Source organism: Trachurus japonicus, chromosome 23 (assembly GCF_045865225.1).
Source record: "Trachurus japonicus isolate A0001 chromosome 23, Traja_1.0".
Classification (NCBI taxonomy): domain Eukaryota; kingdom Metazoa; phylum Chordata; class Actinopteri; order Carangiformes; family Carangidae; genus Trachurus; species Trachurus japonicus.
The window spans coordinates 2,558,263-2,570,893 of NC_140929.1; the positions used below are offsets into that span (position 1 = coordinate 2,558,263).

The following is a 12,631-nucleotide window of genomic DNA, read 5'->3' on the forward strand; positions in this document are numbered from 1 at the left end:
AGCAGCCGTTTCCTGGTTGTAAAGATCAGTGGTTGTTCTCAGGAACAGAGTCTACGTGCGGTCACAGCGACTCTTCAACTTTCTCTGTTCACGGCTCCAGTTTCTACATTCCTGAGCTGTGAGTCAGCTCGGCCTCCAACCAACCAACCACACATTCATCTTTCCTCCTCCTCCTCCTCCACCACCACGCTCTGCTCTCTCACCTCCTTTCTTCACCTCCTTCCCCTCCTCCTCCCTTCATCCTGAGTCAGCCACAGAAACACTTTCACTTTGAGTGTTTGTTGACTTTTCTCTGCGGAGGTCAAATGCAAAAACGTGGAAGTACTGCGGCCTACTGACACACAAACCACAAGGCTACAAACTTCCTAGCATGACTAGCCTATTTCAACCAATTGTTTGAGGGAAAAACCTCAGAAAAAATGATTATAAGAGACACACAACCACAGACACACACACACACACACACACACACACACACACACACACACACACACACACACAGGGATAAGCTTATCACAGTAGGGGTGTAACTGTAGCCTATTGATGTAAAAAGAGTGAGATAAAGTCTCTAAATGTCTCTAAATAGGTTTAACTCACCACACAACAGACACACAACCACACAGACAAGCTGCAAAATATCACAACAGACACACAACATGATGAACACAGTTCTTTATTATCAGATGATCATTATCGGTGATTGATTGATCAGTGTGTTGTGTTGTGTTATTAAATAAACTGTGCAAACTTTAGTAAACAATTAAAAATACCGACTACACTCAAACGTTCTGACTCTTTCCATAGAGTTAGATTTTCTAATCAAAAACATTAACACTAAATATTTCCCAGATTTGTGTCCGGACATGTCTCCCTCCTCCTCCTCCTCCCCCTCCCTCCCTCTATGTGCACATATGGGCATTTTCCTCTTGTCTTCCCAGAATTTTTTCCCACTATGGCCACGCCAAGTCCCGCCTTACTCCGCCTCTGATTGGCTGAGCTCTGCAAGGCTGGCTATGCCTGTACCTGCATGTTACCCTCCCAGCTTCATACCTCCAGTAGACTAGACTACTGTAACAGTCTTCTGACTGGTCTCCCCCCAAAAAGTATCAAACAGCTGCAGCTCATTCAGAACGCTGTAGCTCCAGTTTTAACCAGAACAAAGAGATCAGATCACATCACCCCGGTTCTTAAGACCTTACACTGGCTCCCAGTCAGCTACAGAAGAGATTTTAAAGTTCTGCTACTGGTTTACAAATCACTGAATGGTTTGTTAGTAGAGTATAAACCCAGTAGAGCTCTGAGATCTACTGACTCAGGTCAGATAGTGGAGCTCAGAGTTCAGACCAGACATGGTGAAGCAGCATTTAGCTGTGATGCTGCTCACAAGTGGAACAAACTACCAGCAGACCTGAGATCAGCCCCAACTGTCAGCACTGTTAAATCCAGGTTAAAAACACTTCTCTTTTCACGTGCTTATAGCTGAGCTCTTTTTAAGAACTTTAAACTTTATCTATTTTCTTTTATTTTACTTTTATTTGCTCTTGCTTTTAACTCTGTTTTTAGTGTTTGTTTTTATTCTGTCTTATGCTTCTTCTTTTTTTTTTTTAATGTTTTGTCTTTATGTAAAGCACATTGAGTTGCCATGGTATGAAATGCGCTATAGAAATAAAGATGCCTTGCCTAAACCCAACCAGCAGAGTGGAGGTCGAGTAGCATCGTGATAAGCCAATCAGAGGCCTCGTAAGGCGGGTCTTGGCGTGGCCATAGTTGGGGGAAAAAAAATCTCATTCCCGGAACAGAGCTCTTCTCCTCTCCCCTCTCTGTCATTTACTAGAAACACCGCCCCCCTCCTCTCTCTCCTATCCGCTGTCCCCGCCCCCCTCCGGCCGACTGAGCTGCTAAAAACCAGCTCCTCTCCGACTTCCTCCTCACTTCAGTCCGAACAAACTTTCACTTACACCTCCGTTTCTTTTTGTTATTCTTTGTTTGCTGTTTACACGAAGCTGCCACCATGACTCAGGTCAACACCTGCCTCAAACGGGTCTTCACCATCTTCAACATCTTCTTCGCGGTGAGTTTTAAGAAAAAGATTTATTTCTTTAAATAAAAGATGGCGGTGGCGCACCTTCGTCTCGGTGGGAAATAAAAGTGCGCAGCGCCTTTAGTCTCAGGTTTAGAGCTGCTCGGCTTTATTTCAACATTAAGTTAACTTTTATAAAGATAAACAGCAACTTTTAGGTGATTTTTATTATAAACCTTATCATTTAAAAGTTCAATATAAAAGTTTTTTTTCATCATACTAGGCTAGTTCATATAACATATTATTATTGACCCATAAACTTAACATATTATTATTATTATTAGCCTATATAAAGTGACCCAGACTTGTTTTTTTTAAATAAAGTTTAATGTTTTGATGATATTTTTTAATTAAAACGTTATTTAAACGAAAACGAAACTAAAAAATCATGTGCAACCAGCTGCTAGTATAAGTTTGCATTGTATTGATAATATACTTTTTAATATTGTTAGTTGCAGCCTGAGACCTGAAAAAGCAGCAAATTCAAACATTTCAAAGCCGTAACATTCATATCTGAGTCATTTAGTTGTTGTATAAACCTGTGACTGTTGTGGTTGTGGTTGTGGGTGTTGCTGCTGTTCAGTTTTTTTCCACTCACTCTCTGACTGTTATAAACAACAATTACATTTAACAGTGAGCAGCTGTTTTGTTTCACAAAGAGCTTCAGTCTTTCACAATAAAAGCCTCTACAGTAATGTTTTAATCTCCTGGTGAACTGGATCAGACCGGTCTGATTGATCACTGGGTGTTTGCTGACTTCACAGGAGCTGCTCCCTCTTTGAAGTTCATGAACAGTAACTTGTCTCAGTCAGTCCTGTCACAAATCTTTACCTTGTGTGTTAAAAACAGGCTTTACCGTTTTTATTTTGGCGAGGTTCAAAGTCTACGCCCACTGGAAAATTCCTAGTTTGGCAAAAAAAAAAACCTTAAAGGACCAGTGTGACTGATGTAGTTGGACCTTTACATTACAGAAACCTAATATAATATTTAGAATGTTCTTTTCCTTGGTGTTTAATGGCCTGAATCTAAGAATCTTTATGTTTTTATTCTTCTACAGCAGCCCAGAAAGGACAAACCAGTTTTATTTAACCTTTGTTCTTTACCTGGAGGCCTCAACTCAGAAAATTGCAATCTGCAGCCTCGCCACTAGATGGCACTACATCAATACCCCGAAATATAATTTGTAGCCTAAATTTCGCAATGACTCACAATCAGAATTTTATTTTCTTCTTTAAGTTTTAGACTTTTATTTTGACGAGATTAAAGGGATAGTAGCATATTTTTAAAGTGGGGTTGTATGATGTACAAATAGCCCCTAATAGCAGACTCTCTGCACTCCTCCTGTTAGCAACGCCAGCCCATAATAACCCTGCCCAGAGATTTACAACATACATTGTTGTGAATGGACCCAAAGAAACGGCCTATTTTCACGGCCTAAAAGAGGTTTTACCTGTTCACTATAATATAATTTTTTCACTATAATATAATTTTTTCCAGCCCCTCAAAGTGCAGGAAAAACACAGTTTTTATTTGGACCTAACCAACTGCTGATCGGCGGGCGCTAACCCTGGGTGGAGGGATACGCGAGTTGGTTAGGTCCAAATAAAAACTGTGTTTTTCCTGCACTTTGAAGGGCTGGAAAAAATTATTTTATATATATTATATTATAGCGAACAATGGAACTGTGTATTTTTTTCAGGTAAAACCTCTTTTAGGCCGTGAAAATAGGCCGTTTCTTTGGGTCCATTCACAACAATGTATGTTGTAAATCTCTGGGCAGGGCTATTATGGGCTGGCGTTGCTAACGGGAGGAGTGCAGAGAGTCTTCTACTGCAATTTAAGTACTAAGGGGCTATTTGGAGATCATACAAACCCACTTTAAAAAAAAATGCTACTATCCCTTTAAGTGTTTGTGTGTTTGCAGCAGTGGATCTAATCAAACTGTTTGATTTTCAGATCATCGGTGCGTTGATCATCGGCGTCGCTCTGCTGTGTCAGTTCGGCAGACCGGGCATGAGCGGACACATCGGAAGTGTAAGTAAAACAAACGCACCTTCAACAAACATCATGTCGACAAACTGGTTTGATATTTTCCTTTTTAAAAACAACTCTGTCTCGTCCACAGGCGAGCGGCGCGTTCATCGTCCTCTATATCATCGGAGCCGTCACCATGGCGATCGCCATCCTGGGAGCCTACGGCGCCCACAAGGAGAGCAAAGTGTCGCTGATCGTCGTGAGTACAGACCAAGACAGGAAGGAAGTGGTGGTGGACCTTCAGAATAAAAGAGCATGTCAGATCCTGTGTGAGGGGAAAAACCCAACAAAACAGAACGAAGTCCAGAGAGATAAAGAACAAACGGAAGTTAAAATCTACCGTCTGAACTGGTCTGTGGTTTATCATTTGCAGAAAAAAATGAAGAGATGGTTGCACCAGATTTAGCTCCTTTCCTCGGCTTCCTGCTCCGAGTTTCACTTTTCAACTTCAGCAACAGCGAAGACTGAACCCGCAGCTGATTGGTTTTTACTTCAAAGACCATATTGAAGCTAATGCTGCGTTTGAGACAAATTGGATTTCTGAATCTCCCAGTTGAAAACTCAGATTTCCGATTCTTCAAAGCGTTTGAGACGCACAACGCCAAAAACCAAAAACATGTTGGACCGGGACAAAGTTTGTATCCAAACTGCTTCACATAGCGAAGACATTAAAACATTACAAAGGACACAAAAACTATTTTAAAAAAAAGAAGCATTTTAAAATAATGAAAACTTAAAATCAAAGAGAAATAACATGAATTTACCATGTTCCACAACATCAGTAAGTGAATCTGTTTTTCTCCGACTTTCCCCAAGTGGGAGCTCCGATATGAGGTGGCGTTTGATTGCGCTTTTTTTAAGTAGTTCGGAAAAATACGAATTCCACGTGGTCTCAAACGCAGCAAAAGGAGACTTTCACAGCGACCTTGTTTGATCCAAACATTTTCCGTTTGATTTGAACCAAATTTTCAGGTGTGAAGCTCCACCGGTCCGGACTTTCGTACCTTTAACAGGAAGTTAGCGTACACGCGACTACGCAAGCTAATCTGAGGAGAGCTTTGGTGTCGTTGCGACTACGTCATACACACGCCACGTCATAAACAGTTTGTTTGTGTGAAACACAAACCCTGGTTCAGACTTATACTGATATTAGAATATTTCCGAAGACACAGATCTTAGATACTGAAACCACATCATATTGGATCTCCATTAGCACCAGCACATTAGCATAGCTATTCTTCCTGGAGTCACAATTGACTATTATATTCTTCCAAGTCATCAAGGAAAAGTAAGACAAAAACAACTAATACAGATACAATCATACAGTAGACGCAGACATAGGCTATATAACACAAGACAGATGACACAATACACCACTTGTGCAATACAATTAAGAATCAATGAATCATTGTCGTTGCTGTGGTCAAGTCACCGACATTTCGGGGAAAAAAAACTCCCTTTTTTCACATGTTTTGATCAAACATTTGCTCATGACTCGTCTTCTAAGAGATACTGTAAACTCTGAGATGTCGTAACGCTCTGACGCCATCTTTGTTTTCCAGTTCCTGGTGTGTATGGTGGTCGGCAGCCTCTCGATGCTGAAGACCGGAGTCCCGTACGCCATCATCCGTCCTCAGGTAACGATCCCGATAGATAGATAGATAGATAGATAGATAGATAGATAGATAGATAGATAGATAGATAGATAGATAGATAGATAGATAGATATTGACTCTCTGTTCATTGGTCTCTTCAGATCGGGAGCGTGTTGGAGAATGTCTTAAGGACTGAGCTTCCTCTGGACCAGGCTTCACCTCAGGACCAGGAAGTGGCCAACACCGCGCAGGAAAAGGTGAGTCAATTAATCAATCGTTAGCTCTTCTGATAACTGATCAATCACTTCAGTCGCGTTGAGTCGTCGACAAACAGGACAATCCTTTTATTTTATTTAATTGAATAACTTTTTAATTGGTAAAGTAAAACGTCCCAGGTCGCCTTCACCAGCTCTGGAATAAATGGGTGTGGCTTGGAGGCGTCTGATTGGCCCGTCTGAGTGGCCGAGTTGCCGGGCAGGATTGTAAACGAGGAGGAGGAAGTGGATTATGATATTAAACAAACTCTTGGTCAATAAGCACTTCCTGTTTGTAGGACGGTGACTCCATCTTGTTCTCACTTCGACTCTACTGTGAAAACGATGACGGTGATTTTACTTCCTGTTCCATAAATTAAAACGTAAAAAGTTTTTAAAGTTTCACAACAATGGGTTTTTAAAGGGATAGTTCAACATTTTGGCAAATTGGCCCATTGCCATAATCCCTATAGTCATAGCAGTAGGTTCGTTACCTTTAATTGTCGGCGTAAGCTATTTTTAGAACGGAGGAGCGGAGCGGCGAGCTGCTCAGGGCTACGCTACGGAGGCTAAGGGAATTTCTTGGTTTTCCTCATCAAACTCATCAAATACACAACCCAACAATTCCAAAAGGCTGTCGTGGACAAGTTGTGAGCTGCACATTCACCACACTATGAGATAATAACACAACGTTACGAGACTGAGCCGTTTTCGAGGTAAATTCATGCAAAACTGCTGATGCGCGTTGCCTTCAGGGACAGTTTTTCAGCAAGCAGACTCTGTATTTACCCTGTATTTACCTCGAAAACGGCTCTGTTTCGTAACGTTCCATTATTATCTCATAGCGTGGTGAATGTGCAGGTCACAACTTGTCCACGAAAGCGTTTTGGAGTTTTGGGATTTTGTATTTGATGAGTTTGATGAGGGAAACCAAGAAATCCCATTAACCTCCGTAGCGTAGCTCTAAGCAGCTCACAGCTCTGCTCCGCCGTTCTAAAAATAGCTTGCACCGACAATTAAAGGTAACAAACCTACTGCTATGTCTATAGGGATTATGGCAATGGGCCAATTTGCCAAAATGTTGAACTATCCCTTTAATGCTGAGTTCACTCGGGTTGAGCTGCGACTGCGAGGACGGACGTCGACCACAAGATCTGTGAACACCTGAACGCAGCATCTTCAACCTTCCTGCCTTCAACAATAGATTAAATCCTTAGAAGCGACTGAAGCGGTTGATTGACTGTAGATTGTAGTTTGGTTTTGAGTTGTTGAGTGATGTGGTGTTTCTTTTTCTTCTTTTCTTCCTGATTAGCTGCACTGCTGTGGTCTGTTCAGCTACACCGACTGGAGCGGCAACATCCCCGACTCCTGTCTGTGCAGCCCAGAGGAGCAGGAAGAGCAGAGACTGTGTAAGACTGTGGACTACAAGGTGAGTAATGACATCATCTTTATCTTCCTCACCTGTCAATCAATCAATCAATGAGTCAACCAATCAATCAATCAATCAATGAGTCAACCAATCAGCAGTGACTCACGTCTTTCCCTCTCGTCTCTACAGAGCTTCGGCCAGAGTAAGACCATCTACGCCAAGGTGAGTGACTCGGCTTCAGGTTCAAACCAGGGTTATTATAGTTCAATAAAACTAAAACTAGCAGTGGAAAAATAATTGTTTGACTTTTAACTGAAATAAAAATGTTTCCAAAACAAGAACTAAATAAAAACTCCAAGGAGCTATACAAAACTAACTAAAACTAGAAAGAGCATTTCCGTAAGGAAAATGCGTGTGAATGCTGAAAGCCATTGCTGAATTAGCAGAGGAAATTGACAAAGAGAGCAAGTTTGGATGTGACATGCAACAGGCATGTCTGAAGCAGGAATCGAACCCATGACCTCATGATCTGTACACCAAATGGCTGACCGCTCGGCCACAGAGCGCCAAGAGTCACGAGTTCTATACCATGATCAATCAAAGCTGTTTCAGTCATAGCTGAATATCAATTCTAGAGTTTTACACTGTCACGAATCTGAGATGATTGAATAATAGCTGAAAGCCAAACACAATGGTAGAAAGTCAGCCAGAGGTGGAAGTAGAGGACTTCTGTATGAGGTCTTTTCAGAAAACTGAAAAACGAAATAAAAATAAAAACTAATGAAAGATTTAAAACTATAATAACCTTGGTTCAAATCAAAATAAAGTAAAATAAAATAAAACCCAGTCTGATGTGAAGAAGCTGAAGTTGACGCCGCCTCTGTCTCCGCCCACAGCCGTGTTTTCCCATCATCCTCTACTACACCCAGCTGGTGCTCGACGTCGCCCTCGGGGTCGTCTTCTCTCTGCTGGTGTTGGCGGTGAGTGTTTGTGTTCATCGATACCATCACAGACAAAAATAAATAGAATAGTGTTGATCGTTATATTGTAACTAACTTAGTATAGGGTATATATTTAATTATGGGGATAGTTTATATATATATATATTTATAAGGATATGTATGTAGTATATTTTTATATTTGGAATTATATATTTATACAGATATTTATGATGTGTATTTAGGGTATATATTTATATATATTGTATTATATTATTTAGGATTGAGATAATTATTATGTGTATATATATGGTATATATTTATATAGGTATTGTGTATTATGTAGTAGTTACAAACTGAAGAATAGATAAAAAGGGGTGGGAAATTAAAACGTTTTTTACTTCTTTCTACTCCTTTTTCGAACAATATGCTGTGTTTTGTTATGTCTTGGCTCTATTTTAATTTTTTTTTCCTGTCTTTTGTATGTACAAATAGTTACATATATTTTTTTATACATGTTCGAAAATAAAAATACATTCATTCATTCAGACCTTCCTACGCAAGTATGGAAAGTATGGAATTTGATTTTATACATTTCCAGGTCTGGAAAAGTATGGAAAATGGAAACTATTGTATGGAAATATATTTATTTTATCTTGGTTTGGTCTTATCTGAGGTTATTTGGGTTAACTATTTTGTATGTGCTATTGTACTCAGCTACAATCTTCTGGAAATGATTTGGTTGCATAATGGCATACACATTCCGAATAATGAAAACAAGATAAATTGCATGCTTTTTTAAATATTATGCACATCTATTTACTTAAATATCACAAATTATTTGAATTTTTTTACAGAGAAGTCTGGAAAAATTATGGAATTTGGACATTTCAAATGTGTAGGAACCCTGAATCATGAATGACAGAAGCTCCGCCCCCTGTCGATGATGCGTTCACTGACACTGTGTGTTTTTCTGCCTCCAGCTGCTCGGGATGATCCTCTCCTCCATCATCATCCATCAGATGCGTTATCCCTCCAGTCCATCGCTGGTGATGGCGGTGCCGCCCATCTTCACCACGGCGCCGCCCAAATACCAGGAGCTGCACAACCCGCCGAGCTACTGAAGCAGCAGCAGCAGCAACTTCCTGTTGTGACGTCGACAAGGTCGTTGTGACACGAGCTGACGATCTGTAAAAACACGACGGACTTCAAGCTCCCGATTAAAGACGATCGGCGCCTCATCGTCTCTCTGAAAACTAATCTTCACGCTATAATCAATATCATCATAACAGATGAAACGGACAATATCGATCGGTTCCTGGTCACAAAACCTGTTTAGTTTACCTTTTTTTTTCCGTAACGACGCAAACATTTAGTTTCCTGAACTCGTTTCTCGTTGCTTCTTCTAGTTTTTCTTCATGAACCGCTAATAAAACTAAAAATTAAAGAACATCACTGAAAAAACCACCAAGTGCCACAAAGTGACGTGAAGCATTCACTGCACTGTTGTAAAAAAATATATATATTTTTCTTACTCCCACGCTGAAGACGTCACTAATTTTTTATCTTTTTCCTTTAATAGTTTTTATATTCTGTATTTACGGTGATCGAAGCTTCAGACTTGACGTAAAAAGGGAGAAAGATAAAAGCCCTGTTTTGTGAATCTTGAGAAAAGGGAAATGTTTTTTTTAATCCATGTTTGATTCTTCTGTGTGAAATGATGTAATAAAGAAATAAAAATTCACCTGTGTGTGTAAAAGTGTTTGTAAATGATCAGTTCTTCCTGTTGCACTGTTGACAAAATAAAAGTTTACGTTCCTTTAACAAAATGTTCACAATCATAAAATCGTGTAGGTTAAAGAGTGAAAAACAACTGATGAGCAAATGTATTAATACAATTTTAGGGCTTTCAAAGTTAGAACTCCTTTAAACACTTGATTTTGTAGTTACATTGACCTTTTAACCCATCGTTTCACACACAATCTTAAACAGCTGCATTCTATAATACTTTCACTTTCTCGAATATAAATCGAGTTCAAATAAAATGCAGCATATAAAAATATATGATCTTGCCCATTTTGATTGACGGCCACGATCTTGTAATGTCAAAATGGGGTCACGAGCCAATAAAGGTTGAGAACCACTGGTCTAAACCGTCTCTAACTCATGGTTTTAGTCGAGATGCTGTGAGGCCTCTGAAAGGTTTTGGTTCATGTTAAATAAAGTGACATTTGCATGAAGCCACATATTTGTCCATTATTATATAACAAAAATATCTCTTTAGGGTTCAGTTTTAATGAATCAAATCGTAAAACGTGTGAATAATTTGTGATAAATCACCATTGATGATGCTAAACACATGAAGACACTCTATAACTTTTCTGATACTGAAACTGTGATTCAGTGTAAAACTAAAGTGAGCAGCGCCCCCTGGTGGACAAGGCACATGACAGCAACACTGCTTCTACACGACTCTTATACACTGATATGATGTAGTAATAAGAATTACAAGATATAAGTTCAATTTTGTGTTTCTTATGTAATTTTAAGATTGTGAATAATGAAATAAAATGAATTCATTATTAATTTTAAAGGAGAAAATAAATTCAGGCCTTTTGTCGCCCACGTTTGAAACTTGTCCCTTTGACCCTGTGATGTGATTAAATCTCCACCTGAACCTGAATCGTCTTTGTTTAATCATCTGAAAACTGATTCAGACGTCGCTCTGTATTTTTATCATTGTCAACAATTCCCATAAAAAAACAAAACACTTCCCAACTGATTCACTGTTGGTTTAGTCAGTGACTCTTTCTTTGGGGACTATTTTCAGCGGCGGATGAATCAACATGAGTGTTTGAGGAGTGAAATGAATAAGACTATAAATAATAAAATGTTATTTTACTATATCTTCTATGGGATTTGTTGCCAAGAAGAAAAATGTGGAGCGACGGCTTTAAAGGGACATTGTGTCGGCTCAGGTCGAGGTGGCGTCTGTGAAAAGTCACCGCGGTAATGCAGTGAGGAGGAATGGAGCGTTACACTGATGCTGCATTCACCTGCAGTCGGGCAGACGGCCGTCGCTAACAAACCAGATGTCATTTTAGTCACAGAAGTCCAGAGAAAGCCGGTAAAACAATACGACATCGTCATGACAACATATTGTTTATGCCGTTACGTGCAGCGGCTGTCGTGTCTGCCCAATTTCAGGTGAATGCAGCATGAAAAATACGATTTGAGTTGCTTGCGATATACAACCGCAACGCTAGATGGGAGGAATTCCTACATACCTGTACCTTTAACGTCCAACAAATTGAAAATCACATCTTCAAATCGACCAAAACTTAAATTCAGATTTATACTAAATGATCCTGAACTGACTCCAAAAGTAAAACGTTTGATTTTTCCCTCGGTCCTTGAACTCACCGTCCACTGAGTTCAGTCTAAACCAGCTCAGAGAGTTTTGTGTCCAGTTGCAGGTGAAACACAAACTCCTCAAAGTCCCAACTAACAGGAAGTGACAAGAGGCTTGTTTATGCCGTTACGTGCAGCGGCTGTCGTCCGTCTGCGGTCTGCCCAATTTCAGGTGAATGCAGCATGAAAAATACGATTTGAGTTGCTTGCGATATACACAACCGCTACTACGCTAGATGGGAGGAATTCTTACACAATGTCCCTTTAATTAAAACTGTTCAACAGTGAAGGAGAGTGAAATGAAATAACGACAATGTGTGCGACACCTTGTTGCGTTGTGTAAATCGTTATAATTGTTCTATTATCTTTACAAAACACTTTGACACTAGCATTTAAAAAATTACATTTCCAAAAGATGTGCTGATTTTTTTCTCTTTGTGTTTTTTTTTTCCATAATGAGCAGGACAGTACATCGTTTACGTTTCTTCTTCGTCTTCGTCTTCTTGTGTCGATTTTTTTCCCCCAAAGGCAGATAAAATGTCCAGGATGGTGTTTTTGTTGCTTTTTTTTGTTTTTTCGTCAGTAAGCAGAGATGCAGAGATGAGTGGAGCTACAGAGGCGGCAGCAGGAAAACAACAGTAAAGTCCACAGTAGAGTTACAGTCAGGGCCGTTGCTAGGAATTCTGGGCCCCCTTAAAGAATACTAAAGTGGGCCCCCTCCCCCTAACTTTTCCTTTTTTTTTCTTAGACTACGTATGTATTATCGTTTTTTATTTAGCCTTCTTTGTTTTGATGCTAATGCAGCATTACACTGCAAAAACGCAAGTATCTTACCAAGAATATTTGTCTTATTTCTAGTCAAAATGTAACTTCTAGTCAAAACAAATCTCATTATACTTAAAATAAGACACATCATATTAAAAGTAGCTTGTTTTTAGACACTTTTTTAC

At 39.7% G+C, this 12,631-nt stretch overlaps 1 protein-coding gene across 2 annotated transcripts in view; it reads left to right on the plus strand.

Annotated features, from left to right (window-relative positions):
- The window catches only part of LOC146962307 (tetraspanin-8-like), a 20,888-nt gene extending 10,874 nt beyond the window's left edge, over positions 1 to 10,014 (plus strand). Inside the window, exons 1-9 of one of the 2 annotated variants that reach the window (XM_085769219.1) lie at positions 1,877 to 2,071; positions 4,037 to 4,114; positions 4,206 to 4,313; positions 5,677 to 5,751; positions 5,871 to 5,966; positions 7,276 to 7,392; positions 7,522 to 7,554; positions 8,229 to 8,312; positions 9,254 to 10,014. In XM_085769219.1, coding sequence (XP_085625345.1) covers positions 2,012 to 2,071; positions 4,037 to 4,114; positions 4,206 to 4,313; positions 5,677 to 5,751; positions 5,871 to 5,966; positions 7,276 to 7,392; positions 7,522 to 7,554; positions 8,229 to 8,312; positions 9,254 to 9,394 — 792 coding nt within the window. In that variant the 5' untranslated portion in view covers positions 1,877 to 2,011 and the 3' untranslated portion in view covers positions 9,395 to 10,014. Of the gene's footprint in view, positions 1 to 1,876; positions 2,072 to 4,036; positions 4,115 to 4,205; positions 4,314 to 5,676; positions 5,752 to 5,870; positions 5,967 to 7,275; positions 7,393 to 7,521; positions 7,555 to 8,228; positions 8,313 to 9,253 lie in introns of those variants that run through there. The other variant, XM_085769218.1, reaches the window with a different exon arrangement.
- Positions 10,015 to 12,631: the final 2,617 nt, after the last annotated feature.